This window comes from Xyrauchen texanus, chromosome 16 (genome assembly GCF_025860055.1).
Source record: "Xyrauchen texanus isolate HMW12.3.18 chromosome 16, RBS_HiC_50CHRs, whole genome shotgun sequence".
Classification (NCBI taxonomy): domain Eukaryota; kingdom Metazoa; phylum Chordata; class Actinopteri; order Cypriniformes; family Catostomidae; genus Xyrauchen; species Xyrauchen texanus.
The window spans coordinates 31,011,387-31,037,578 of NC_068291.1; the positions used below are offsets into that span (position 1 = coordinate 31,011,387).

The 26,192-nt window shown below is 39.1% G+C and overlaps 2 protein-coding genes and 1 pseudogene across 2 annotated transcripts in view; 1 reads left to right on the forward strand and 2 right to left on the reverse strand.

The window, feature by feature from the left end:
• Positions 1-9,965, reverse strand: LOC127656765 (nephrocystin-1-like; annotated as a pseudogene).
• A 1,107-nt stretch (positions 9,966-11,072) lies between these two features.
• On the reverse strand, positions 11,073-11,842 carry LOC127656650 (mitoregulin-like). The gene is made up of 2 exons (XM_052145062.1): positions 11,604-11,842; positions 11,073-11,354 (listed from the first exon to the last, which is right to left on the reverse strand). Exon 1 carries the CDS (start codon positions 11,799-11,801, stop codon positions 11,631-11,633), a length of 171 nt encoding a protein of 56 aa, XP_052001022.1. The 5' UTR covers positions 11,802-11,842; the 3' UTR covers positions 11,073-11,354; positions 11,604-11,630.
• A 1,276-nt stretch (positions 11,843-13,118) lies between these two features.
• The window catches only part of LOC127656647 (tau-tubulin kinase 1-like), a 42,943-nt gene continuing 29,869 nt past the window's right edge, over positions 13,119-26,192 (forward strand). The window contains exons 1-6 of the mRNA XM_052145059.1: positions 13,119-13,306; positions 17,375-17,518; positions 19,314-19,461; positions 24,159-24,232; positions 24,347-24,487; positions 24,682-24,786. Of these exons, the coding sequence (XP_052001019.1) occupies positions 17,411-17,518; positions 19,314-19,461; positions 24,159-24,232; positions 24,347-24,487; positions 24,682-24,786 (576 nt within the window). The 5' untranslated portion in view covers positions 13,119-13,306; positions 17,375-17,410. The remainder of the gene's footprint in view (positions 13,307-17,374; positions 17,519-19,313; positions 19,462-24,158; positions 24,233-24,346; positions 24,488-24,681; positions 24,787-26,192) is intronic.

Here is a 26,192-nt window from a genome sequence, read left to right on the forward strand (position 1 = left end):
TTATTGCTGGGCACTGCTGATGAGGTCATAGGTGACCTGTGTGATGTCAAAGGCTTGATGCGTGTATTGGTATGACAGCATAGTTTCTACTGAGTCTTTTTAGAAAAAGCTATAGATGAGATGAGCAGGTTGAGACTCCACTTCTTCACCAGCCCAGCAGTGAGCGGGCATCTCAGCAGAGTACAACAATGGAAACACACTGTCCATGTATACGCTTACAAACATCTGCTTTAACACATTAATGACCCTCTGCAATACACACAGACACATGCATTGTAAGTCAAAAGCATGCAAAAATATTGAGACTTACAAAAACACCCATATTGTATGTGAAAAGCATAAATAAACACGGAAAAATGCCAGTAATGTAAAAATCTTCTAAAAAATATGCAAAAACGGTACCTTATCAGATCTTCTCAGGTTCCTCTCTGACTCTGTACATGACTTCTGTAAAATCAGGTTTTGCCACCCTTGTGTTATACTCATTTGTGTGTGCCTCACCTTAAATGCATCCATCAGGTCTGGCTGATCTAGAACATCAGGAAAGGAATCTATAACTGAACTGCAGATCAGATCTAGGATGAAGATCAAAACACAACATTGGCAATACCATGAAATAAATTGAAGTACATGAAGTAACATGTAACCAGTATTGAGTAAAGTTACCTTTAAAAGTAACGTGTTAGAATATGGCAATTCTCCTTAAAAAGTTACTTAATTCATTAAAAAGTTAATTCTTTATGGAAAGTAAAGCGTTACTTTACTTTTGCGTTACTTTTTTCTCACAACCACTTTCTCTTTTGCTATGCAATGCATTCCATACAAATAAGCCATGCATTGCATACAAGAAAGAGACATTACAGGTAATTCTAGCTACTATCTAGCTAAAAAATCAATAACATGAATATGCATTATTTGTTTTTTCATCAACATGGCAGCCAATACGCAAAAATGGGTAATACGCTAAAACGAGCCGCTGCATTATGCAGAACGGACCACAAAACAATATGTAGAAGAGGACAGCGAACAACACCCCCCCCCCCCCTTTGTTTTCAAAAGTCAGGATAAAATTCAGTGGGTAATGCTAGCCTAACATGTTCAAGGAATAAGTCTGATGAAAAAAATTTATATTTTCACTTTATGTCATCTCAGTGCATGCTTGTTTTGAGTTGATCCAGATGGCACAACTTAAAATTGCATGTTGATACAACTTGAAACCAATTTCTCCCAGTCATTTAAATAGAAGTGACTCATCTTCCTAAATAGTCTCTGTCCTCACTCTGTAGAACTACAATGCCAATCATGCACTACATCTCCTCCCCGAAGTTTGCACACTTTTACTCCTGATTTCTCACAATACAGGGACAGTAGAGGTGTACAAAAGCAACGCGTTACTTTATTTAAAAAATATTATGGTCTAAAATAAATAAATAAATAACTAATGTTAACTTAAACAACTTTTGATTTAAAAAATGTGTCCCTATCTGTTGAAATTAACATTTTAACATACCAATAATAAATGCTGTAAAAATATTGTTCATTGTAAGTTCATTGTAACTTATGTTGGTAACTAATGTTAAAGGAATATTCTGAGTTCAATACAACTTAAGGTCAATCGACAGCATTTGTGGCATAATGTTGATTACCCCAACAAATAATTTTGACTCATCCCTTCTATTCTTAAAAAAAAAGAAGCAAAAACGTCTAGGTTACGTATGTAACCTCCATTCCCTGATGGAAGGAACGAGACGTTGTGTCGAAGAAACGACACTAGTGGTCTCTCTTGAGCGCCAAATATGCCTCTGATCTATGAAAAAAGGCCAATGAGAAGTTGGCAGACAGTATTTGCATACCCCGCCCCCGGACATATGGGTATAAAGGCGGGGAAATACGTCTAGTTCAAGATTTTTCAGTCTAGGATTTTTCTGAGGAGCCAGAAATGGTCCGGCCACAACAGTGGCTTGGCTCAGCGACGTGGCCGGGAGGACACAACGTCTCATTCCCTCCATCAAGGAACAGAGGTTACATACGTAACCGCTCAAAGGGAGGTCTCTGAAGGCCCGAGAGGACCACTGAGAGATCGCAGGAGGGGAACAGGCTTGGCTGGGAGGGATTTAACCTCCGGGTGCCTCTTAGGAACCTGATAATTAAGTCGTGCTTACCCAAAGACTTGCCGTCTACTGTGTCGTGGTGGGCCGTGATAGTGGCTACATACACCTTCAAGGTGGAAGGGGACAGCCTCCCCTCCAACCTCTCCTGCTGAAATAAGGGCACTGACCTAACTGCGCACCTCTGTGGGTCTTCAGCCCAGGAAGAACACCAATTCGCAAACAAGCGCCACTTCAGGGCGTAAAGTTGCCTGATAGAGGGAGCTCTGGCTTGGTTGATCGTGTCTATGACAGCAGGTGGTAGATCAGCTAGATCTTCCACGTCCCGTCCAGGGGCCAGACGTGGAGGTTCCAGAGGTCTGGGTGTGGATGCCAGAGTATGCCCCATCCCTGAGAAAGGGGAATCCTCAGGGGAATTTGCCAGGGAGGGGCTGTCGTGAGGAGTACGAGGTCCAAGAACCAAGCCCGGGTGGGCCAGTAGGGAGCCACTAGGGTGACTTGTTCCTTGTCCTCCCTGACCTTGCACAGCACCTGTGCAAGAAGGCTCAATGGGGGAACACGATCACCATCACATGTTGCGTGCCGCGGCGCCATGCTCGTCTTGGGACTCGAGTCTGGAGCCAGTGCTGAAGCGGTCTCATATGCATCAACCCCAGCAGCGCAATCGAGAAAAGTGATGCTCTGAACCGGGGAGAGCTTGCTCTTTTCCCAGTTGACCTGAAGCCCCAAACGGCTGACCTGGTCCCTGTGAGCGCATAGTAACTCTCGGGAGTGGGCCAGGATGAGCCAGTCGTTGAGGTAGTTGAGTATGCGGATGCCGGCTTCTCGGAGCGGGGCAAGGGCTGCCTCTGCGACTTTCGTAAAGATGCGAGGGGACAGGGACATGCCGAAGGGGAGGACTTTGTACTGATACGCCTGGCCATCGAACGCGAACTGTAGGAAGGGTCGGTTCGAGGCAGAATTGAGACGTGGAAGTACGCGTCCTTCAGGTCTACCTCTGCGTACCAATCTAGATGCCAGACGCAAGTTAAGATGTGTTTTTGCGTGAGCATTTTGAATGGGAGTTTGTGCAAAGCCCGGCTGAAAACTCGCAAGTCCAAGATCGGTCGTAAGCCGCCGCGTTTCTTGGGTCCGATGAAGTAAGGGCTGTAGAAACCCTTCTTCATCTTGGTTGGAGGGACAGGCTCTATCGCATCTTTGAGTAAGAGGATCACGATTTCCGTGCGAAGGGATTTGGCATGTTCGGTGTGTACTGCAGTAAAGTGGATGCCCCCGAAGGAGGGGGGGAGCCTGGCAAACTGAATTGCGTAACCGAGTCGAATGATCCTGGCCAGCCAGCGTGACGGGTTGGGAAGTGAAAACCCTGCACCCAAACTCCAAGCTAGGGGCACTAAGGGGACGATTATCTTTGACGTACCCAGTGGGGCTTCGCAGTGGGACGGAGCAGGTAATACGCTATCGGGAGGTGAGTGTGCGTCCCAAGGCTCTGGTGCTGAGAAAAGACTAGAAGCACTTACCTTGCTCCACACACCTGGCAGGGGGCGGGTTAGTGACTGAGGAGGATGTCTGGTGGAGGCGTCCGCTAGACTCGTCAGAACCGGCCGGTCGGGGAAGAGTTGTGGGGCTGAGGGTTAGGGGTCCGCGTCCAGCGTGCCGGGACTGTTGAGGTGTGGCGGCAGAGTGCTGTGAGAACAGTATTTGTGGGCCAGGTGACCCAGAGACAAAGGAAATAGCTCTTATACTGAGAATATGGGTACCACAGCCCCGAGGGGGTGCAGCAAAATAAATTAATTCAACAAAAGATTCTCCTCCTGGCCCTCCACCGGGAGACGGAGCGGTCTGCTTACCAGCTCCGGAGCTAACGTCTTGGTCCCCGGGTCGATCGTCTCAGGAGCGCCTGGGAGCCTTCCGGGTCCTCGAGGGGGTCCGTGAGACGGGGGGCATGTGCTTCCTGCGGGGTGCTCGGGTTGAGGCGGAGCATGTTGTTTCTTAGCCACAGGAGGATGCCCTCGGCGAGCAGATGGGGCACGGCCCGAGGCGGTAAGTTTGCGGTGGGGCAGAATGTGTGAAATAGCCTCTGTCTGCTTCTTCACCATGGAGAACTGCTGGGCGAAATCCTTGACGGTGTCGCCGAAGAGGCCGAACTGGGAGACAGGGGCGTTGAGGAATCCCGTGGGAAGAAGAAGCGACGCGGGGGGCGGCTTGAGTGGCGTTCCTTCGGTTGAAGGAAAGCTGCGACCGCAACGTTGCCATGGTCAAGTTCAAGCTTGGTGTGATCGCAGCCCAGACACACCAGAAAACGCCTGTGGCTGTCTGAAGCGGAGAGCACTCTACCCACATCCAGGAACTAAACAGGGGCGGAAGGGCATCTTTATAAAGACATGTCCTGAAATGGACGTTCAACGCCGCTGTGTATTGCTCTTTTAGAGGAAAATACTCTTTTACTGAGAAATTCACTCTTTTAACAACAAACTCTTTTAAGTCTTGCGCTGTCGAAGCGCCCAGGGGCAAACTGCACTGCCGTGCAGAGAAGGAGAAAGCGTTGAAGTGCGCCGTAGATCCAACAGCAGAATCAGCTCAGAGGAAGAGGAACAGATGTGTGAATCGCAACTCACTGCATACACAACCATCGGCTCCGAAGAAAATTTCTGAATGAACTAGACGTATTTCCCCACCTTTATAACCATATGTCCGGGGTGGGGTATGCAAATACTGTCTGCCAACTTCTCATTGGCCTATTTTCATAGATCAAAGGCATATTCGGCGCTCAAGAGACACCCCTAGTGTCGCGTCTTCAACACAACGTCGAAGTGAGCGACAGACGGGGAATCAAAGTTACAGTGAGGTGCTTACAATGGAAGTGAATGTGGCCAAGTTTTGGAGGGTTTAGAGATAAAAAATTGAAGGTCATAATTTTATAAAAGCACGTACTTTCTTCTGTTAAAACAAATGTTTTATTTGAGCTGTAATGTTTTTTAAATTGTAATTTTTACAGTTATTTTAGGGTTTGTTGACATTACATTGTCATGGCAACAAAGTTGTAAAATTGGATGTAATGTTACACAGAACTGGTTAGTAAGCAATTTTGTTTTGGTATTGATATGTGACGGTTTAAACTTTAAATATTATTATATTTATTTTTATTTATTTCTAATAAGAAATGATTGCTAACATTTCTTATGTAGGTTACACCCAACTCAAACAAAATCCCAAGATCAGGGGATTCAGAGTCACTTCACAGGATTAAGTAGACAGTGCAGCATCCCAGTCATCTAAAAAAAAAAAAAAAGGACACACACACATTTAAGGTGAAATGAGGTATACATGAACAGAGATATACTTTACGTGAAGAAGCATATGTATATGTATTAATGTAAGAGTACATACACTCACTGAACACTTTATAAGGAACTCCTGTACACCTACTTATTCATGTTATCTAATCAGCCATTCGTGTGGTAGCATTGCAATGCATAAAATCTTGCAGATATGGGTCAGAAGCTTCAGTTAATGTTCACATCAACCATCAGAAAGGGGAAAACATTTGATCTCAGTGATTTAAACCGTGACATGATTGTTGGTGCCAGATGGGCAATTTGAGTATGTCTGTAACTGCTGATCTTTCACGCACAACAGCCTCAAGAGTTTACTCAGAATGGTGCCAAAAACAAAAACATCCGGTGAGTGGCAGTTCTGCAGATGGAAACACCTTGATGATGAGAGAGGTCAACAGAGAATGGCCAGACTGGTTCGAGCTGACAGAAAGGCTATGGTAAATCCGATAACCACTCAGTATAATTGTAGTGAGCAGAATAGCATCTCAGAAGGCACAACACGTTGAACCTTGAGGCGGATGGGTTACAACAACAGAAGACAATGTCTGGAACTTTATTAGGACCATAGTGTATAATAAATAAAGTACTCATTGAGTATATGCATGTGTCACACATGTACAGTATACGGCATGGATTTATTTGCACAGGGATGTGTATGCATGTGTTTTAGTGTAGTTTAGTATTACCCTTGGGGAAAAGGTCCAGGCCTTTGTGCTCTTTAAACTGTAAATGGCTCTGACTGTGTGAATACTCAAAACCTGACAAGGAAAAATTTTAGGTCAAACTTCAAAAGTAACAAAGAGAGAGAGACAGAGAGATAGAGAGAGAGAGAAAGAGAAAGAGAGAGAGAGAGAGAGAGAGAGCGAGAGAGAGAGAGAGAGAGAGAGAGAGAATGGCATTAGGTACACAACTGAATATCTGTGTCATAAACACCAGTATGCAATTAACTCTCATAGTGAAAACAAAGGGTTTTGAATGTGCTTTAGAATTGTTTCATAGTTTAAAATGACTCATTCTGAACTGTCAAAAGAAAGATGGGCTGTGTACAAATGAATGTTATTCTATGATACTACGTGTACAAAATATTCTAAAACACTTCCTTGTCCTCCCTTACAGATTCCAAATCCACAGTGAACAGAAAGAATTCCTGCGTTGCGAAAGACAAATATTTTACAAATACTGAAGATTAAATGATATGTTTGAGTTTAGTTTGTTGACCAGACTCAAATCTTCTAGTATATTACACATATGTTTTGGATGTAAAATAAATAGCTGTTTGTACATTTAAAACTTCTTAACAAATTAAAAAATAAATAAAAAACATTCATACAGCCACAGGGACATCAGGCATCTATTTTTTGAGGAGGCATTAGTGGCAGTTCTGGCTCACTTGGTGCCCAGGGTGAGATAAGACATGACCTGAGTGGAAAAAAACACCACACTTGTTAATGGCTTTGCAGTTCCTTATAAAAGTGTAATACACAATAGTCTTATGATACAACTTTATTTAATATGAAAAGGAGACCTGGGTTCAAATCCAGACTTTGCAACTGAACTTGATCACCGTCCCTATTCGATTCATGGAAATTAACAGCTTTTGATCAACAGGAAGAAAAAATGTGTTTGTTGTAACATCGGGTAGTCAGGTAGATGATAAAATATTTTTTTAATTAAAGCAAATAATTTTCTTAACAAAATAATGCATGATTTCAGCAAAGATACAATAATTTTTTTAATCCACTTGACTCATCAGTTTAAATGGGCAGGACACCTCTGTCCAGGCCTCCATGTTATTAATCCCGAGTCTGATTTGTTTTTGTTTATAAATTGTTCCACTCTGATTACTGGGACACATGACCAACACATGATGTCAGAATCCATTCAGAACCCAAACAAATCATTACTCAAGATTTTCCACAAAACATCTGTATGTAAATACCATTCAGATTATAGAGGAGGAAATAATAGTGGTGATAGGTGTGCAAGGATATGTGTGTGTGTGTGTGTGTGTGTGTGTGTGTGTGTGTGAGCGTGTATTTATCACTTTGTGGGGACCAAATGTCCCCATAAGGATAGTAAAACCCGAAATTTTTGACCTTGTGGGGACATTTTGTTGGTCCCCATGAGGAAAACAGCTTATAAATCATACTAAATTAAATTAATTAATACTAAACATACTAAATAGTTTTTTGAAAATGTAAAAATGCAGAAAGTTTTCTGTGAGGGTTAGGTTTAGGGGTAGGGTTAGGTTTAGGGGATAGAATATAAAGTTTGTACAGTATAAAAACCATTATGTCTATGGAAAGTCCCCATAAAACATGGAAACACAACGTGTGTGTGTGTGTGTGTGTGTGTGTGTGTGTGTGTGTGTGTGTGTGTGTGTGTGTGTTACCTGGGTTCCATTAAATGCACAGAGACGAACATGTCTTCTGAGCACCAGTAAACCAAACCCGGTGGGTGGGATCATTCAATAGCTCCAGAAAGTCAGGGTTAAACTCAATCAAGATGGGCACACATGAACATGGACAAATACACACAATTCTCATAAATGCTCTACATGTTTACAGAGGCAGCCTTAGTGTGTGTTTGTATTGCAGTTGTACACCTTGCCATAGTCTGGGTCCAGATGGAGGACTTTAAAGAAGAGTTGTGATTGGCTAAGCTTGGGCTGAATGAATATCATGGATGTGATACATGATATAATATCATGTATAATGTATCGGAATTCTTACCATAGATCTGAATATGTTCTATAATATATTTAAAGTATAAATCAGACAATACATCAAAAATGCATGTCCTTTCAGCTACTGAGGTCATGTTGGTGTGTCTACTATATGTGTGTATGTGTATGTGCATTTGCATGTGTATGTGTTTTTGTCAGTGCCAGTGCCAGAAACTAACTTTCAGAGGCAACATTTGGCCCCAGTATTTGATCTTTACCAGATCACATGTGTTCTAATCATATAAAAATGTCAAGTAATCAGATTTATTAATGTAAATTCTCTATCTGTGTAATTATACATTATTTTTAATCAATAATATGGATACCTTGGCCTAGAAATATATCAGATGTTAAAAATAAAACACAGAAGAACTCATTATAGGGGCATAGTGAAGTCTGGGGGCATTTTTTTTGTGTACCAGCCAAGGCAAAATACTGAGGCTCTTTGGAATAAAAAAATCCCAGACTGGCTCAGTAAAGATAAATAATGATCCTCCATGCTTAACCTCAATTACACAAACTCAAAGCAGTACTGCTCTAGAATCAGAGAAAGACCTTCCTCCAGAAGTCTGGATAGAGTGGAGGGTCTGAAGCCTGGAGGAATGGCGCCCATCGCTGCCAACATATCCGTGGCATCTATCTGCACATACAGCACATTTCAGTACCTGTTCATGCCAGTCTGTTGTGCAGTTAAGAGGGGAGTATAAATGTTTTTGTATATGTGTGTTAGTTTGTAAGTTATTAAGAGTGAACTAAAACAGAATATAGCTCAGTAACACCTTTCCAAACTGTGTTCCAATTGGATGTTATGCTTGATGGAAAAGAGACTGAATTTTTCCATTCCTCTATAAATACTGTATATTAACTGAATTAAGTTTAACTCTTTAATTCATATATAGCCTTTATAAATTGTGAGCTTTGTTCACTCCACACAGATACACAAAAACTAATTTGAAAAGAGATGTTTCAGAGAATGTGAAAACTATGGTGCCATCTAGAGGAGAAAGAGGGGTATCACCTGGACTTTTCTTCCTCACTCTCCCCCTCATCATCATCATTCTCTCTCACACTTTCCTGTTGAGAAGGCCATCTGGGAACACAGTTTAAGTACATTAAAAGACTGTGAATTTTATAACATCAAAAATCTGATATCCTACAGTAACTTATATGAGTATTTCTTGAGATTTAATACAGTTTATTCATTCAAAAGTTTAATTAATATTTATAAAAATATACAACCTTGAATGATCACAGACAGCTGTGGAATATGCTCCAGACTTAGTAGAAAAATACAACAACATACTTGTAATAAACAAACACAATGAAAGTTTAAAAGATCCACATCCAGTCTGCTGAAAAAGCTGCCCCTTTCTAGTCCGGACTTCACACTGAGAATCTGTGATATTAGGCACATCTTCAGGAAGGTTTTGGGCACCAGACCCTTCTGTCCTTTCGAGTTCTGAGTCAGCCACCATCCATCCTTACTTTTTGAGAGAACTTTCAAAACCTCTCCTCTCTGGAAAACCATTAAAACACAACAAATCACTGAGTCCATGAAAATAACTACTGTTCAATGCAAGTATTTTTTCATTAAGAATAATTACCTGGATACTGAGGTCCCCCTCCTCCTCTCTAGTGAATGCACTAAGAGCAACATAGCAGACAGAATGGACCAATATCTATACCCTCATCAACACTGTCTGCATCATCATCATGAACTACTTCTTCCACTAAACTCTCATCTTCTTTATCACAGTCTTCCTCCTCTCTCTGCATGAGATGAACTAATCCAGCCATTCTACATACAAGGAAATACAGACTCTGTAATATATCTGGCCACCGTTGATGACACAGTGCATTCAAATTTCAGCCAAATTGTTAGTAAAAAGAGACATCTGTGATCTGGCTACATGCCATATTGGTGTATCTTCTGATGTTCAGATTTCTTTGTAAAGTTTTCCCAACAAGATCTGAGATTAGTTTTCAATAAATCTAGTATTTATTAAATGGGTATGATACCTGAAAAGAATCAGGTGTTCAAGTTTTCAGCTTTTCTACGAACAAGCCTTCCCTGACTCTGGGCAGATTTTAAAACTCTTTACAGATTGTTGGATGGACGGAGAGATAACTGATCTGGGATCGAAACTGGTCAGGTCTATTATTGTATATCTAAATACTTTTTTGTCAATCAGAGTACAGTTACTGATTTTCAATTAATTTAATTACTTTTAACTACATAGGGTTATGCTGATATCTAATATATTATTTATGTAGAATTTGTGTTTTAGAAAGTAACTTAAAAGTACTTTTTCAGTTAAAGCTATACTATGTAACTTTATTTTTGTAAAAAAAATAACAAAATGTTATTATTGAGAGGTTGCAACAAAAATTCATCTTCTTAACCATCTATTTGCTTTACCCAAATGCACTTTGATTACCCTATAATACTTGTAGTATAAATAGTTTAGAGCTGTCGGGATGGATTTTGTGGGAAATTGTGTAGAAATATAATAGATAGAATAACTGTGATGAATTCTCCAAGAAGCTTTGATGATCTGCCATCAACCAAGGAAACTGTGTCCAGGTGTAGGAGAATTGGTGCTGTTTTTCATTAAATTGACTCAGAGTCGACTCCTACTTTTGAGAGACAATAACTTTTTTTACGGTGAACTTTCATATATAAAACTTTGCAGGATGTTTTTGTTCACTTAAATCTATGTTACACACTACATGAAAGGTAATTTTCAAAATTCCATAATAGGTGCCCTTTAAAATTCATATTTGATCTCGTGTACCCAGGGTCTCCTCTAGTGGCGGGGCCCGGGGCTGCAGACCATATTGCCCACTGGGTCAACGCGGAACTTAAAATGTGCTGGCAGAGTCAAGAATTAACAAAATATTTCCATTTATTTCCACAGCAACAGGCAGAAAGCACAGACATGGTAACAATTTGATTTATGGCTTGAACAAACATTGCGAAAAAAAAATCTTACAAATAAAACATTTTGCAGACAGTTTAAAGTCTTTGAAAACTATATTGTTGCATTTCAGTCTGATTGTGTGTCTTTGCTCCAAGATTGAAAGCTTGATCCTGCTGAATTGAGAGGTGCTGTTATCCAAGAAAGACTCCTCATTCTGGTTGTGCAGTCAATACCGTCACATTCGGGTGACCTTCTTGACCAGACACTAGAAAGTGGAAGAGCAGGTATGTAAACCAGAAAGTTAATGCGTCAAACAAAACTGAGCAAAAGCAGGAAAGGCTCTTGAGATGACTCTGAAAGTTACAAATGACACTTCTGACACTAGACACATTGTAGTAGAAACTGCGTTGCAAGCGAGGAAAATGTGCAACATTCTTACAAATCTCTTTTCTGTAATCTGTTTAGAAGTAAATCTGATGGTGTCATTGCTATTTTTATGAAAGACATGTCTCACCAGTTCATCTGTGGTATTTTGAATCTGTCACGACAAATCCAGCTTCTTTTGTGTTTCTGCGAGTTTATCCTGTAACCGCTTCTTCCGCCAGTCCAAGAACCTTCTTCGCATTCTGTTTGCCTGCCAGCCGGCTACAAAACCAACCGCAAAAGAAGCGAGAATGGCGACCTGTAACGTCCTCTCCGACACATCGGCCATGTTCACCTCCGTTCTGTTTCTGCTCGGTTTGGGATTGCTTGTGGTAACACGTGCTTGAATGGAAACCGTGTCACGTGACTTGGACGTACCGAGAAACTCGAGGGCAACTGTCACAATGAATTCCAACACAAAAGTCTCTTAAATGGGTGGAAATTAGTCTTTTGAGTGTTTCGAGATATAATACATAATTTGATATCTTATTTGACTATCTATTTTTATAAATGTCATATTATACCAATAATAATAAATACATTGAGAATATTTTTTTTTTATTTTTCAAATGGTTTTATTTTCTAAACCAAATGTTTTCTTTAAATCTTCTTATGAGTTGGTTTGCTGGATAAATACAATAAATCATTTTAAATGATTTATTTAAATCTTACTGGTGACAGAGTTAATACAATAAATCATTTTAAATGATTTATTTAAATCTTATTGGTGACAGAGTGATTATTATAGCCTATATATATATATACATATATATATATACATATATATATATATGTATGTATTTTAAATGTATTTTAATTAACTAGCATTAATAAAGATGAATAAATGCTGTAAAAATATTTATTGTTCATTATATGTACCCCCGTCGCATTAAGTAATGTTAACGAATGGCACCATATTGTAAAGTGTGTGTTTTTTTTTTTTTGTATTGTGACATTATTTTCAGGACACATTTACCCTCCAATTCTCATTTCCGTAATGCAACTGGATGATTTACTTTTAATATTCAGATTGTTTTCAATGATTCTTTTTTTTTTTTTTTACTGTATTACATTTGCTATAATTAAAATGAGTGAAAATAAAAAGCAGTAGGCTATCATGGACTACTGTGATGCATACATATTTTATAATTTTAATAATACATAAAATAACGTACATTGCGGTAATGAAAATGTCATAATGGGTATAGGCCTATATATTATTTTTATTTATTTTTTGCATTGCGATAATGAGAACTGGATTAATGAGACTGTTATGAAAATAATGTGACAATGTAAAAAATCTTAATGTGCTAAAAGTAGAATTCCTTTCTATAAGTAAAATTAAATTTCTTATCTGTTACTTTTGGTAAAGGTAAAATATCTAAAAGGCTATGAAATCTCTAATTTAAACACCAACGAAATTTAGTTTAAGGATTTGTTATTTTATTGTTGTTGTAATTATTATTGAATTAGGCTACTATTATTATAAAATATAGGCTATTTCATTAGGCCTATTACTCGTTTCTAAAGGAATTTCCTCAATGGCTGCACGGCAAGTATGCGGATGGGGGGATTCACGCCTGTCATGTTGCTACGCAACAGCCATCTTCGGCCACGCATGTGCGCGGTGCATAATGGGAGTATCCGTGCGATGCTGAATCAGTGCAGGAGCAGAGGAGGCTGAAAATGGTGCAGCATCAACAAGGGAAAAAAGCGCAGCGGTCGTGCAGACGGAATGACGCGCCTTCTCATGAACACTCACTTTGAGATTTTACTCCGACGACAGAAGAACAGGTTAGTAGAATGATGCTTTGTTTTCCATTCGTTTGCCATTTAATATTTTACAAAGCACTTCTTAGCGATCAGCTTGTCCAGTGTATGTTGGCACTCTGTCAATAGTGATGCTGCGCGGAACCGAGTTGCAGGCTATGATGCCTGCCACGCGAAAAAAAATCTGCCATGGTCATGACAAACTATTAAGGCACTCGGGCCTAAGTCAAAATAGAAACTCATCTATATACATATATATATATATATATATATATATATATATATATATATATATATATACTTAAGGAAGATTATACATAATTTACATTACATGCCACATAATGCAGCTGTACGTCAACAGCTTACATGACCTGTCAATGGGAGTTGTAGTTTTTACATGTTGGAATGTTCAGTAACGCCGATGTCTATTGTCTCATTGATCAACGACATAGCCCAAAGTGCTTTTCGCTTTAGGCTCAAGCGGTGTAACGTTCTGCTGATTGTAAGCCAGGGCGGGACTCAATTTTCAAGGTTGCTCATTGGACAAGAGCTTGTTTGGGTGGGGTCGGTTCAGACGGATCCTCACTGCGGAGAAAACTGAAGATGTCAGGTGGAACCCACGCATGCCGGTTGCTTACGACATTTTGTTGAGTAATAATAATGAAGTGCATACAGAAAATGCGTGTAAATTCATAATTTTGAGTTGTGTATGTAAGGGTTTCCATGCAAACAGGTGAAGAGCCTGCTGCACTATGAGGATTTTCCTTTGATCCCATGCACATGATCTAATAAAGAATAAAAAAATGTATTTAGTAGCCTATACACACACAGTGCAAAGTGCACCATTAAAACATTGCTTATTATTCCATCAGTTTTTTACTTTGTTTTAAACATGCCTGGTGACATATCAAAATAGATTCAAGAAGCAATTGGTAAAAAAGCTTTACATTTCCAATGCATTCATATAAAACATTTTGTAATCCCTTTACAACAATATTAGTTAATGTAAACTAACAATGAACAATACATTTAAAGCATGTATACGTCTTATTTATTGATAATTTCAACATATAGTAATACATCTTTTTAATCATATAGTTGTATATGTTAGCATTAGTTAATGAACTATGACATAACATGAACTAACAATGAACAATTGTATTTTTATAATTAATAAATGGTGTAAAATATATTGTTCATTGTTAGTTCCTTATACCTAATGCATTAACTAATGTTAACAAATGGAACCTTATTGTAAAGTGTTACCATTTAAAAAAGAAAGTTCATATATATATATATATATATATATATATATATATATATATATATATATATATATATATATATATATATCTGGCATAAGTATTTATGTAGTTAAGTATTCTCCTGAAACCTTAAGCATGATTTAGTAATCATATTTAAACTTTATAGAATTAATTTCTGCTAAATAATAAGATTGGTAACATGAACAAGCAATGAACTATATATTTTTCGTTCATTATTAGTTCATATTATCTAATGTTAACAAATGGAACCTTATTGTAAAGTGTTACCAAGATCTTTGAGTTAAGATGATTTATGGCATATTTATGGATGCTGCATATTTAGAGATGGTGAATGGAGCTATTCCCTGCTTTTTCCTAAAATGCCTGTGTGGTTCTGCATTGACTGTCTCAGATGAAGGTAACAGAAGTGTCAAGATGAGAGTCTTTTAATTTGTGTAATCAGTTTTGCATAAATAGATCCATTTATAACCCGTTGCATTCCTCAGAGAGCAGATTCATTTTAGAAGAAAAGGGTGATTTTGAGCTGTTTAATTGTAAACAGAAATACATTTTCTTATGCTAGTTGGTCTGATGGCTTTTAACTCGCAGTACCTGCAAATGTGATTGTAGAGAACACAATTAAGAGACAAATAATCTCTGATGTGTTCATTTTACAATGGTTAAACCACTGTACCATTATGGGAATGTGCTTACGGATGTAGTCTAGTTATGGCAGACCAGGATTCTGTGTCTGACTGGCTCTTGTAGATACCTAATACTCTGCAGCCATTATAGCAAACTATTTGCTGGAGAGGCTGTAGTATAGAATTCAGCGTCTATTTCCTGTTGACAAATGGAAATAGTGATTTGTTAATTCTCAGTCTTTGTACAGTAGTCATACATTAATAAAGCTATGGACCCTTTTCACAGCCTGTGATGACACGTTTCCACCATATTTAGCAGCATAAATCTAGTTAACTTATTTTTTGATTTTACATTTTTGTAAATTTATAACATGGAGCAAATGTTTAAGCAAAAATAATATTTGTTGTGGTCTCCCATTCACTGCTATACTGCCCTACAAAGCAAAAAGGCAGTAACTACGCAGAGTGCAGAACTGAGAAAAATGACTTTAAAGTTATCCTGTCATCCAGCCTAAGTAGTTGTAGGTAGATTATTGGACATGTGGCTGTTTTGTTACTTTATATTAGCTTATTCTTTGTACATATCAATCCTCATATTTAATTTGATATTTTACCACTATTTTGCAGTTACTGTATTCTTGCTTTGTATTACTTACCAAAAACGTGGCACCATACCAAGGAAAAAGGCAGTAACTACAGATTCTCCAAAAACTATTTTGCCACAACTTGGGCTCTGGGTGTGTTAGATACACTGTATTTGAAATAATTGGAACCATTTGTTTTCCTGAACATGGATATACCAAACCCAAACTAATTTGACCATTTTAGGTCAATATTTTCCACCCAGAAGCTGTTCTGATGCTGAAACAGCTGCTTAAAGTCTCACATTGCTAAGCTGTATCAAGGCCCAAATTGGGACAATTTATTTTGAATAGGACCACATGCTTTTCTAGTTATTGAATATTTTTCCACCGCTGGTTGGATTATAACTTTGTGACATGAACAACAAAATGATGACATGGCATCGGCGATGATGTGAAGTTACTGAGGATAAAGTTACAGCTAGGAGCAGGGAGGATCAGGGGCAGGTAAGCAAAGCTATTTAAAACATTGCCTGTCAGGTAGCATAATGCTATCTGAATGGACCTCTGAGAGGAAGTCCCGCCCCGGTGGCTGACAGGTGTTTATATTGTGATAGCCTAGCCTCTAAATGTTTAATCTGTCACTGTTACTTACCATTCTCCGGGTATTTTCTTTTCAATGCCAGTTCGACCATCTTCTTTCCCCAGCTTTGTGCCATCTCAAACAAAATTTGTGTGAAGTTAGAAGGGTGAAATCGCAAATGTTAAAACCGTCCCGTGAGGACGAAGTCAGCTGTGTGTGTTCACCATGGAAACAGTAACTTCACTGCGCAGCAACACGGTTATTTTTTGTTAGGTAAAACATAACAAGAATACAGTAATGGATGTTACTGTACTCTTTGTTTCACTAGGGCTTTTTGCAGTTACTGTACAAACGACTACCATTTTTCTCCAAAACGACACACATTTGAGATAAGATGTTTTGTCACATAACAAAGGATGCCTTGAATGTCATGAAAATGATAATAACTCATTTTTGACCAAAAATGCAGTTACTGCCTTTTTGTTTTGTAGGGCAGTATAGATGTTTACCATGCAATATTTTACTTCTGCATTCAGAAGTAAAATATTTTACAACTGTGATATTAATGTAGTTGAAGGGATTGTTGGTACATTTGGGCAGTGCATGTTTTTTATGACCTGAAATGGGATCACTGATAATGAATAAAAGGTCAAACCCAGACACTGACCTCCAGAGCAACATATGTCCGTTCCTACGGGTGTCTTCATAGTATTCAACATTCTGATGAACATTATGTTATTTTTGTTTTATCAGCTGTGTTTGGTTTGTGCATTATTTTGCATTTGGAGCTAAAAGGGATAGTTCGCCCATACATTTTTATTCTGTTATCATTTACTTATTCTCATGTTGTCCCAAACCCTTCTGACTTTATTTCTTCCACAAAAAGAGATGTTAGGCATAATGTCAGCCTCTGCCACCATTAGCTTTCATTGCATCATCTTTCTATACAATGAAAGTGAATGCTGACCGAGACTTTCATTCTACCTAACATCACTTTTTGTGTACACACTGTGTTGCAGGTAAATGGCAGGGTTTGGTAAAGTGCTGGCCAGCAGATGCAGTGCATAGGGCCCAGTGTCCAAGGCGACGAAAACATGAACGGGGCGGGGGAGCAGGTCGACATCCTGCCCTCTAACTGCTTGGTGAAAGAGCGCTGGAAAGTGGTAAGTGTGTGTGGAATATAGGATGGTGTCTAATGTATCCATTGGTTAAGCAGCCTAATAACACAAGACAAAATGGTCCACATCTGACAACAGATGCTTTCAAATCAGCTCACTATGGCTTCTTTCCAAAAGCATCCAAACCATTTGGTTGCTGGCCAGTGCATAGAATTTCTCCTTCAGAAACAAGTAAATATCCTTAAAATGATTTGCAGAAAGAGGTGCAAATTGCCACAGCTTTTTTACTGTAATGGTATCTTTGGTGGTGATTTTGCCTGTTCTTAAAAAGAGTCTGACTCATCAGTGTCTGCTTAAACTTAATCCTGTCAGAACTCATGCTGAAATTATCAGCATGACAAAGCATGTTTAAGCGAATATTAATTTAATATGTTTAGTGTTTTTTTTTTAATTGAGTAGAATGTTTATTTATTGCTACATGGCTGCGGCCAGTGGAAATGTTTTCCACAATATTCATGCAGTGTTATTATGTTGAGTTACAGTGACTCGCTTAAAGGGATCATAAAAATGAAAATTATCTCATCATTTACTCATCCTCATGCCATCCCAGATGTGTATGACATTCTTTCTTCTGCAGAATACAAATTCCATACAATACCAGTTGTTGGTGCCCAAAAAGCACATAAAGGCAGCATAAAAGTAATCCATGTGACTCCAGTGGTTAAATTAATATATTCAGAAGCGATATGATAGGTGTGGGTGAGAAGCAGAGCAATATTTAAGTAATTTTTTACTATAAATCTCGACTTTCACTTTCTTCTTCTTTTGTTTTGTCAACTACTGCACAGGGAGGATAATTTATATTGAAGAAGGACTTGGTATTGATGTTTCTCGCTCAGACCAATCATATCACTTCTGGAGATATTGATTTAACCTTTGGAATTGTGTGGATTCATTTTTATGCTTCCTATGTGCTTTTTGTACCTTCAATGTTCTGGCCACCATTCACTTGCATTGAAAGGACCATTTTTGGGTGACTCTCTAAATTTTTTCTTAACTTTTCAAGTCGTCATTTTATGACTTAATAATTCATGTCTTTGCTGGACAGCTTATATACAGACCACTGCAAAATGATCAGTTTCTCTGGATTTAATATTTATAGGTATGTGTTTGAGTAAAATAATTTTTTTTGTTTTATTTTATAAACTACTGACAACATTTCTCCCAAATAAAAATATTGTCATTTAGAGCAATGTGGATGCTTATGGATACAATGATGATAACTCAAGGATCACCACTTGTTGGGTTCAGGATACATTTTTGAATATATCAATGTTCAGTAGGTCAAATTTCAGCCATTAAAATGTTTTCATACCCTTTTTGATTTGGGTTACAGTGTAAGTAAATTCTGGTAAATTGGACCATGTTTTTGATTTAAATGAAAGACAAAAGTGCCCAAATGAACCTGAATTAACCCTATTGTATGTCAAAACGTCCAGGCAGTAATAAGACATAAAATCTTTCCTTTGAATTCAGCTGATTTCTGTTGTTTTTTTTTCAGTTCAAACTCAGGACCTTTTTGTGTAATTAGTAACCCCCCTGTTATTGGATACTTTCGCTGTGGAATTAATCATGGCTGACTGAACATGGCATTTCATCAATGGCTTTAGTAACCAAAATTTTTTGTGTGATGCTGCATCCAGTTTGGGTGTCGCTAGATGTAATTTAAGCCCGGTTTAAGCTACCAGATCTGGCAGCACAACAAAAACATAAAAATGTACCTTAAAATCATTGCACTATTATGACTGACCCCTTGTTGTTTCTCTGTGTGTGTATTCAGCTGAAGAAGATAGGGGGTGGAGGGTTTGGGGAGATATATGAGGCCAATGACCTGTTGACACGGGAGAATGTAGCTCTAAAGGTGGAATCGGCCCAACAGCCCAAACAGGTGCTTAAGATGGAAGTTGCTGTACTAAAGAAACTGCAAGGTGAGGAGTCAGAGAAAATATATATACATTTTGTGTCCTTTTATCTATTCTGAAAAAGGCGTAATTTATGGGTGGTGAATGTCTCCCAACACATTTTGAAATAGCTTTAGTCAGGTAAGTGTCTAATGCAGAAGAAACATCTCCAGTTCTTGAGCAGGAGTTTCCATTTCATTTGTGTGTTTTATTATATGTGGTGATCCAGCACAGGAATTTGTTATAATGAGTGCTCATTGCGGCTGTTATCAGTGGCATTGAGTTATAGCGGGCGGCGATGTTCTCTTGTGCACCCTGAAACGTGCTCTTCACTGTGGAGAAACTTGTGCTCCTTTCCAGTTAAATCGAAAAGCAAAACGCAAACAGATGTGTCCCCACAATAGGTAGAGCGTGTATAATGCTTAGCATCCCCCTGGCTATGGGGTATGGGCATGTGTACACATTAATACAATTCTGATTGGAGCTGATGGATGACGCTGCACGTTCTTAGGATTTATTTCCCCTTCCGAATTCATCTTACTTTGCTTGAGTGACTGTGGCCGATTGCTGCGTGCATGTGCAAGGAGAATGTCTTCATTTCTGAACAAAAAATTAGTTGTAATGTTCTTTTTTAAATTATCCTACATCAATTCTCTTTTAAATCAGTTTAAAATCATTTAAACAACACAATACAAATTTTTTAACTTAGGAAGAGTTCAGAAATCAATATTTGGAGGAATATCCCTGATTTCCAATCACAGCTTTCATAAATTTACATTTATGCATTTGGCAGATGCTTTTATCCAAAGTGCCCTTATTACAGGGACAATCCCCCCAAAGCAACCTGGAGTTAAGTGCCTTGCTCAAGGACACAAAGGTGGTGGCTGAGGGGATCGAACCAACAACAGTTCAGTGCTTTAGCCCACTGTGCCACCACCACACATGCATCTTGGCATGTTCTCCACCAGTCTTTCACATTGCTGTTGGGTGATTTTATGCCACTCCTCAGCTTTGTTTGATGGCTTGTGACCATCCACCTTCCTCTTGATCACATTCCAGAGGTTTTCAATAAGGTTCAGGTCTGGAGATTGGGCTGACCATGACAGAGTTTTGATCCAGTGGTCCTCAATCCACACCTTTACTGACGGCTTGTATGGCATGGAGCATTGTCCTGCTGGAAAAAACAATCCTCAGATTGAGGAACATTGTCAGAGCAGAAGGATACAAGTTTTCTTCCAGGATAAACTTGTACATGGCTTGATTCATGTGTCCTTCACAAAGACGAATCTGCCCGATAGCAGCCTTGGTGAAGCACCCCCAGATCATCACTGATCCACCAAATTTCACAGTGGGTTCGAGACACTGTGGCTTGTAGGCCTCTCCAGGTCTCTGTCTAGCCATTAGATGACCAGGTGTTGCGAAAAGCTGAAAATTGTATTCATCAGAGAAGATGACCTTACTCCAGTCCTCTATGGTACAATCCTTATATTCTTTTGCAAACCTCAACCTGGCTCTTCTTTGCTTCTCATTGATGAAGGGCTTTTTACTAGCTTTGCACAACTTCAGCCCTGCCACTAAGATCCTATTTTGAACTGTCCTCGCCATGGACTTTACCCCCCCAGCTGCCATTTGCCATTTCTTTTGTAAGGTCACTTGATGTCATCCTATGGTTGTTGAGTGGCTTTTGAATGAGTTGACGGTCATACAAGTCAGTGGAGAATCGTTTTTGCTCTCTGCCGGTCAGTAGCTTTGTTGTCCCAAATGTCTGCTGCTTGACCTTCCAATTATAAACTGCTGTCTTTGAAATATTTATGATGGAAGCAACCTGACGCTCACTGTATCCATCTGCCAGTAAAGCCAAAATTGAACCTTTCTTTTCCTCACTGAAAACATTTTTTTCAACTCTTTTGGCATGGTCAATAGTTTTTATTCCAATTACTTTTGAGGTACTACTAGCACTGGGCTGTGGATGTTACCTGTAGTCTGAAAAACTTTTGCATTTAATGGGCCTCTGGCTATGGTCCCAGCTCATAATATACATCCACTCATGTGCAGATGCAATCTTTATTTATTAAAGTAAAATGTTATATCTGGATGGATTAGGGGCCTGGGGAGCTCAGCGAGTATTAACGCTGACTACCATCCCTGAAGTCATGAGTTAGAAACAGGGCGTGCTGAGTGACTCCAGCCAGGTCTCCTAAGCAACCAAATTGGCCTGGTTGCTAGCGAGGGTAGAGTCACATGAGGTAACCTCCTTGTGGTAATGATTAGTGGTTCTCGCTCTCAATGGGGTGTGTGGTAAGTTGTGCGTGGATCACGGAGAGTAGCATGAGCCTCCACATACTGGGAGTCTCCGCGGTGTCATGCACAGTGAGCCATGTGATAAGATGCGTGGATTGAGGATCTCAGAAGCGAAGGCAACTGTGACTTGTCCTCTGCCACCCGGTTTGAAGTGAGTAACCGTGCCATCACGACGACCAACTAAGTAGTGGGAATTGTGCATTGCAAATTGGGGAGAAAAAGGAAAAAAAAATTTAATAAATAAATAAAATATCTGGATGGATTAGAACCCAGAACTCCTTGTAGTAGATGCAAAGACTTTACCAAAATATCATCAGTTATTCTGGCTAATACTAACTGATTCATGTCTTTATCCAGTGACTAACAAAATCCCAGTACTGACAGTGTTAAATGAATCATGCAAAATATTTATTGGTGTGCTTAATTTGGCCATCAAGAATGAGTAATTATCAAAACAGTAAAATATTATTTTACGTTATCTGAACATAACTTCATGACTACCACTACATGACGTCAGTACAGAACACAAACAAAGATTTTTAGAAGAGAATCTCAGCTCTGTAAGTGCATACAATGCAAGTGAATATTGATCAGGCCTTTTGAAGCTCCAAAAAGGAGATAAAGTCAGCATAAAAGTAATCCATCAGACTCCAGTGGTCTAATCAATGTCTTCTGAAGCGATCCAGTTGGTTTAGGGTGAGAACTGACCAAAATGTAGCTCCTTTTTCGCTGATATCAGCAGTCTCCTTGGTGATCATGATTTCAAGTTTGATTAGGCTTCCTATAGCACCATCTATTGCTCTCATTGGCGGCCAGTGCATTTTAAGTCTAGGTGATTCATGCCATTAAAAACCAGCTTCAGACCAGAAAGTCCCTTTTTCCTAGAAGATCGGGAGCTGATCCAGTATCTTACGAGATCCTGGAATCCCTATCCACAAACACACTGAAGGAAACATTATCTTCAGGACATGCTCGAGCCTGCTAGGCGAAGTGTTAACATCTCAACGGTGATGCTGATCTACCCACACTGCTGCTAAATGCAACATATAAACTGCAGCTGATGAAGCGATTATGTTATAGATGAGCAAGACAGCATTATTTTAGAGCATTATTTTAGAATGTTATTACAGGCAGCTATCACCAGAAATAAAGAGCCTACTAATTCAGCAGTCTACCATCAACTATGGGCGCTACACTGAAGGAGAGATAAAGATATTTCTTCGGATATGTTGTCGTAGAGTATATAAAAGATCTCCAACATCACCTGCAGGGACCTGGGGGGTCCTTCGGCAGATTAGGACGTCACACCGTTCTTTTGGCAGCAGCTAATCCTTTATCTACAGCTATATGATTCATACCACCATCCCTTATAGGAGATTTTAGCAGGTAATGAGATTAATTTGATATTTGTTTTTTTCTTGAAGAGAATAAAGGTATCTTTACATAGCTGTGTTAATCCTGCACTGTACCTGCACATTTCAGTTTTAAGTGAACAGGATTGCTTTTAATCATTTGTTTTATAATGGGCTAGGGCTGGGATCGGCATTGCATACTATCAAACTTCTCATGCTATTTCTACCATTGACACATGTGACAGAGGTAGTGGGATATTTTGCATGCTTTGGCATTTTTAAACAACCAGTTATGTCATAAGATCCTGTTGATATGATGACTTTATTTGCACGGTCAGCATACTCTCTAACATAGCTAGCTGCCCACCCTAGCAACCGGGCCAATTGATTGCTTAGGAAGCCTGACTGGAGTCAATCAGCACACCCTGGTTTCAAACTTACGACTCCAGGTGTGGTAGTCAGTGTATTTACTTGCTGAGCTACCCAGGCACCCTCCCCCCCCTTTGTGGATATTGATATTCTAGGAACTATTAACAGGCCAGAATTTTGTTATCGTAATGAACATGATGGAATATAGTGTGGTAGAATGTCACTACAGTACTGTGGAGCTAGACCATTCAAAGCTTTCTATGTAGTTAACAGAATTTTAAAATTAATAAAAAATATTTTTTAGCCAATGTAATGATGATAAAATGGTTTAATGTGATCATATTTCTTGGTTCTAGTCAGACTAAGTTCTAGTCTAGTGATATCTAGTGATACCAATCTAGTCAAAGGACAGATTGGTATCAAATATAGCACCTAAGTCTCTCTCTCTCTGTCTCTCTCTCTCTCTCTCTCTCTCTCTCTCTGTTATGCTATGTCATAAATAACATGCGAGAGAATTCCAGATGTTCTTTGGTCACTGCCTCTCTCTGTACCTGCTCACATAATGTGTTTTGTATGTGTGAGTTTGTTTATGAGAATGTGTTTATCCAAAGTCAACACTGATTGGAAATTGTCAGCTGTAATACAGTATCTGTAACTTATATGTAATATCTGAGACATTGCTGTTTTTATTTCTTTGTGCAGGAAAAAATCATGTTTGCAAATTCATTGGATGTGGGAGAAATGACAAGTTCAATTACGTTGTCATGCAACTGCAGGTATGATAGGATTTTAATTTCTTTTTTTATGTGTGTGTGAGAAACAGCAAATGATTATCTCTCTCTCTCTCTCTCTCTCTCTCTCTCTCTCTCTCTCTCTTTCTTTCTCTGTAGGGAAGAAATCTGGCTGATCTGAGGCGGAGTCAACCTAGAGGAACGTTCAGTTTGAGTACTACTCTGCGGTTGGGGAAACAGATCCTGGAGTCCATTGAAGCCATTCACTCTGTGGGCTTCCTGCACAGAGACATTAAACCTGTACGTCTTACCATTCTCTGTTCTCTACTCTTCTTTCTTTTCCTATCTGGGCCTGTCAGGCAGTCTGTTAAGCCAGGATGGTCAAACTGGCATTTATTTTTACAATCCATTTGCCTGGCTTTACCCAACTACACACACATACACAGGACAACAGTGGTTCTGACAGCTGATGCTGGTGTCTTTCCTATCTGTAGTCTAACTTTGCCATGGGCCGGTTGCCGTCCACCTGTAGGAAATGTTACATGCTGGACTTTGGGTTAGCGCGTCAATACACAAATACAAATGGGGAGGTGCGGCCGGTGAGTATTACTTTAGCTTTATTTTATGGTCATTTTAAATCCTCCCCCTACCAACTTTATATTTTCTCACTGTTTTTATTCCTATTTCTTTGAGTGCAAATGCAGAAAATGTGTTAATTTTAGCAACATTTTTCACATTTACGTTATTTTGGTTCAGTTTTGATATATATATATATAGTTGCAATGTTTTATGTTTCATAAGTTATTTTGTTGTATTTTACTTTCACTAATAAATCTTATTATTTGTGTTTTGATTTAATTTTTATGTTTCACTTTTCTCAGTTATGTGTTGCAGTTCTGTTTTTGGCTCTCATGTTGAATCGCACGCACCCCCACCAAAGATGTTTGTCCCTGTTACCATAGCGACAATCACATTGTGAGTTGTCCAAAGTTAGACACTCGCATCTAATGCGTGCGTCCTTAAATTCTAAAACCTGACTTCACTCTGCCCTGCACTTGCCTTTTGTACATATCTACACCCCTGCTATACCATCTCATACCTGCATTGTACACCTTTATATGTAAAGTCCCTTTATATGTTATAAACTTCCCATACATGTGCTTAAAGGGGTCATGAAGTGCTTTTTTTAAATAATTGTAGGTCCAAATTTTGTTTTTGCACCAAAACTGTCACAATTTAGTACTAAATTATCCTTTTCCACCCGGTTTTTGGCCCTCTGTCTGAAGCGCTCAGTTTTAGTCTAAGCGCCTCCTTAAAACTTCAGTGTATATGTGTTATGATTGGCTAACATCATGCAGCTCCTCAAATTCAGCAAACTCAATCGAAAGAGAATTAACCTTGACATTATACAACAAAATTGTAGGGTTTACACAACACATTGCATCTGAATACCTTATATTAAACTGTTCATCTCAAGCACAACTGTTAACACTCAGCACCATAAACTATAAAAAGTCCATTGTCAAAGACATCCATCGCCAAAGACATACACCAACAATTAAAAATAGCACAGATGGGCGAAATAATTCATCCATGTATGAGGCAGCAGCTGAATGAGAGAATTTCTTCTCTCTTCAGAGTTGTAACTTGACATCGCTTCTTTAAAAAGTGGCGAGATACATGGCAGTGGTCAAATAGTCTGTGTAGTTCATGTTAATATACAAAATAATTAATAAATAGTCCATATTGGTCCCCTTAGGTGTTATGTTTGGAATAGGTAGCCACACAAGACCTGCTCTTTTGACCTGCATCCAGTGGGCGGGGCCAAGGGTGCGATGACGCATGTTGTGGGATGTGTAAATACATATGAGCAATGTGTTGTTATGTCATTAACACAGATTTCAAAATGAGACGTTTCAGCAGGGTGGCAACTATAAATGCTCTTTTTAGACTGGGAGGAAGTTTTGCGTTACAGTTACCTCTTATATGTTTAAATATCAAGGAA